The 2,920-nt window shown below is 54.8% G+C and overlaps 1 protein-coding gene across 2 annotated transcripts in view; it reads right to left on the reverse strand.

The window, feature by feature from the left end:
- FGF17 (fibroblast growth factor 17) overlaps positions 1 to 2,419 on the reverse strand; it is an 11,852-nt gene extending 9,433 nt beyond the window's left edge. For both annotated transcript variants that reach the window (XM_019546127.1, XM_019546126.1), the window contains exons 1-2: positions 1,670 to 2,419; positions 1,440 to 1,476 (exon numbers count right to left, since the gene is read on the reverse strand). In XM_019546127.1, coding sequence (XP_019401672.1) covers positions 1,440 to 1,476; positions 1,670 to 1,701 — 69 coding nt within the window. In that variant the 5' untranslated portion in view covers positions 1,702 to 2,419. The remainder of the gene's footprint in view (positions 1 to 1,439; positions 1,477 to 1,669) is intronic.
- Positions 2,420 to 2,920: the final 501 nt, after the last annotated feature.

Raw genomic sequence — 2,920 nt, forward strand, 5'->3', positions numbered from 1 at the left:
CTGCTGGGGTAGGGGGTAGCAGGGGGAGAAGAAAGGGGTCTTGCTTCCTGCAATGACTGCCTTTGCAGCCCTTGGGGGGTCAGGAGAGGGGATGGCGATGGGGGGGGGGTTGTTCCTCTCTCCATCAAAGGCAGCTCCGCTCCCCTCCTGTTCTCAAAGCCACAGAGGCGTTTACCTTGGGAAGGTCCCAGATGGGTGTGCAAGGAGCTGGGGCTGGCCTGTTCATGCCGTTTTGTTTCGGGGCTGGCTGGGAGGGTGCTGGTGTGGAAGAGTGCATTTTAATAGCCGGTGCTTTTATCGGGCTCACAAAAAGGGATGCTGCATCTATAACAGGGCTGGGGGGGGGATGGGGAGGGGGTGGCTGTGCTCACTTTGGGTTTGGAGGGCCAAGGGCCTGATTCTGCTCTCATGTGCCTGTTCATCAGGAGTTGCCTCACTGAAGTCCCCAGGGAGTGAGGAAAGCAGGCACCCAGCGGGTGTAAGGCGAGTCAGAGCCAGCCCCTGCACCTCGCTGGAGTCTGTGACCTGCACACACAGGTGGTGCAAATCACCCCCCGGGGCTCTTGGGGCATGATTCCCGGGGCACTGGGCCCTGCAGTCGCACGGCACAGGACAGGCAGCAAGGAGATGAGCCCCTGGCCCCAAGCCTCTCTACTTCTGCACAGGGCATTTCCCCTCCCTAAGCAGTTCCCTAAGTACATCCTCATTAAACCGATCCCTCTACCGCACAACCTGTGCCTTTGCTCTGGCCCAGTTCCTTCAACAGCAGCACGCTGCCTCCGTGCCCAGACAGACACATGTCATTGACAGAGCGCACAATCGTTATCCAGCCCTGTAGCTTTCGGTCCCCAGCTGGCCAACACCAACCTGAGTGATTTCCACCCCCCAAAGACAACAGACAAGATTCGGCGCCGTTTCACCAGCCCCCAAGTTTCTCCCAACTCTTGCTGGTCTCAGATCAGGATCTATCCCAAGGGGCGCTACTTCCACAGGTCACGTTGCTCACGTGCGTAAAAGGTTTGTAGGATCTGAGCCTCCCCTTTGCACAACTGCAGCTTGTCTAATAGCTTTTTAAAAAGACCTTCTGGCCATGGCATTGCCCACGTTAGCAAAGCACGCACAGGTAAAACTTTGACTTAGGCTGAGAGCACATTCAACAATCCCTTTGCAAGCAACACACGCAGACTCCCCTCTCCCCATACATGCCGCCCTGAGGATTAAAGCACTACACTATAGGGGAGGGGGGGAAAAAGCAATTAGTCTAGTTTCCAGAAGACTAAAAGAGCTTTGGGTCTGAATGCTCTTTCAGGCTGCGGTTTTAAACAATTTGGGGCTGTAGCAAAGAAAGAAAGCGACAGCAAGTATATCTAGAAAAATGTGACAGGCGCTGTTGCATTGGGGGGGGGGTTTGTAAAACAGACAGTATGCTGCAAACGTACCTGGGTTTGACAGGAAAGCATTAGGAGCTGGAAACATCTGCATTTGGAAACAAAAGAGAAAGAGGGAGAGAGAAAAAAAAAACAGGGTTTTATTTTGGAGTTAGCTGGTTTTTGCAGAAATGAATAGCTGTGTCTAACGGCACTAATAATAACCTCCTGATTAAACCTTGTTGTAAAGAACTGTAACAAAACTAGCTGTGGGGAAAGCAGGATGGAAAAAAAGCGCTTACATGGAAAGGTTTTGGAGGCTGATGTGCTGCATGTTGCTCGTCAAGACAAAAAAAAAAGGAGAGAAAAATACGTCAACTGGATTCAAATTGACCTCAGAGATGGGCGCTTGTAGACACCTTCCCAGGTCTCTCTAAAGCTGACCCATTTCCGAGCGGGGACTGAAGGATCTGGGTCCCCTTCCTTCTAGTCTGATGCTCCCGGGAAAAAGAGGTGCCAGGAAAAAACCACTTCTCGCACCACATGTGATTTTCTGAAGTCCCTGGAACAAAAATTGCTACAGTGCCTGGAGGAGATAGCCGGGCAGCGCATCCGCTTTCTTCCTTCCTTTCTCTTTTTATTCGCCACCCTCTACAAGGATCCTGGCAGGACCTTCATCGCCTCCAAGTTGGTCTCCTCCATGGCCCCCTCTCTCCCCTGCCCACCCGTTTCCAAGACAGAAACTGGCTCCTTTCCTGGGGTTATTCCCTTGGTTGTATTCCTCCTGCAGCCTGGTAGCAGCTTCCTCCTACAAGACAAGGTGGCTCCAAGCAGCGTGCTCCCATCTGGGGGCGAGAAGACACCGGAGAACCTCAGGACCCATAAAGTTCCCCGCGCGTATCCGGGAGGGCCCCTGCCTGCCAGGGGCAGAGATGCTGGGAAGGAGCGCAGGGCTGTCTTGCAGTTTATTGCTAGCGCTTTGCCAGGGCCGGCCCTGAGAGCTTGGGAAGGATCTGTGCAGAGAAGGGCAGAACCTTCCCTTCTTGCTTCCCTGCAAGTCATTCAGCAGCTGGAGAAGGAAGGAGGAACCTTACCTAGCAGGAGCCTGGGAGGGAGGGGAAAGGGGGGTGGGAGGCAGCCTGGCAGCCTGGCTTGGTGTGAACCCTAGCTGGAGCGATCAACCTGGCTTATTACAAGTTGGGGAATAGTTTAGGACCCCCCCCCCCACATGCACTCAGCACCACATAGCCTGCCCTGGGGGGGGCCGGGGGGTGTCAGGAAGGGCAATGGGGCCAGGTTTTGAGGGTCTCTGCTGTAAAACCACTCACGCAGGGCTCAGCATCTTAGTTCAGGGTGCAGGACATGAGCGCTGCGGATGAGTTTGGGGGGTGGGGAGTGGCGGGAGAGTGCAGGGGGTGGCTGATGGCTCACGTCTTGGAGCATCTCAGGTTATATGGGTGCGGGAAGGCACAGCAGTCACTTTGCCTTCCTTCCCAGGCTGCTCGGAGGCCTGGGAAGCTGCTCCACGTGTGGATGCCCCTGCAGGGTGGTGC

This window comes from Crocodylus porosus, unplaced genomic scaffold (assembly GCF_001723895.1).
Source record: "Crocodylus porosus isolate Cpor-Errol unplaced genomic scaffold, CroPor_comp1, whole genome shotgun sequence".
In the NCBI taxonomy this organism is placed as follows: Eukaryota; Metazoa; Chordata; order Crocodylia; family Crocodylidae; genus Crocodylus; species Crocodylus porosus.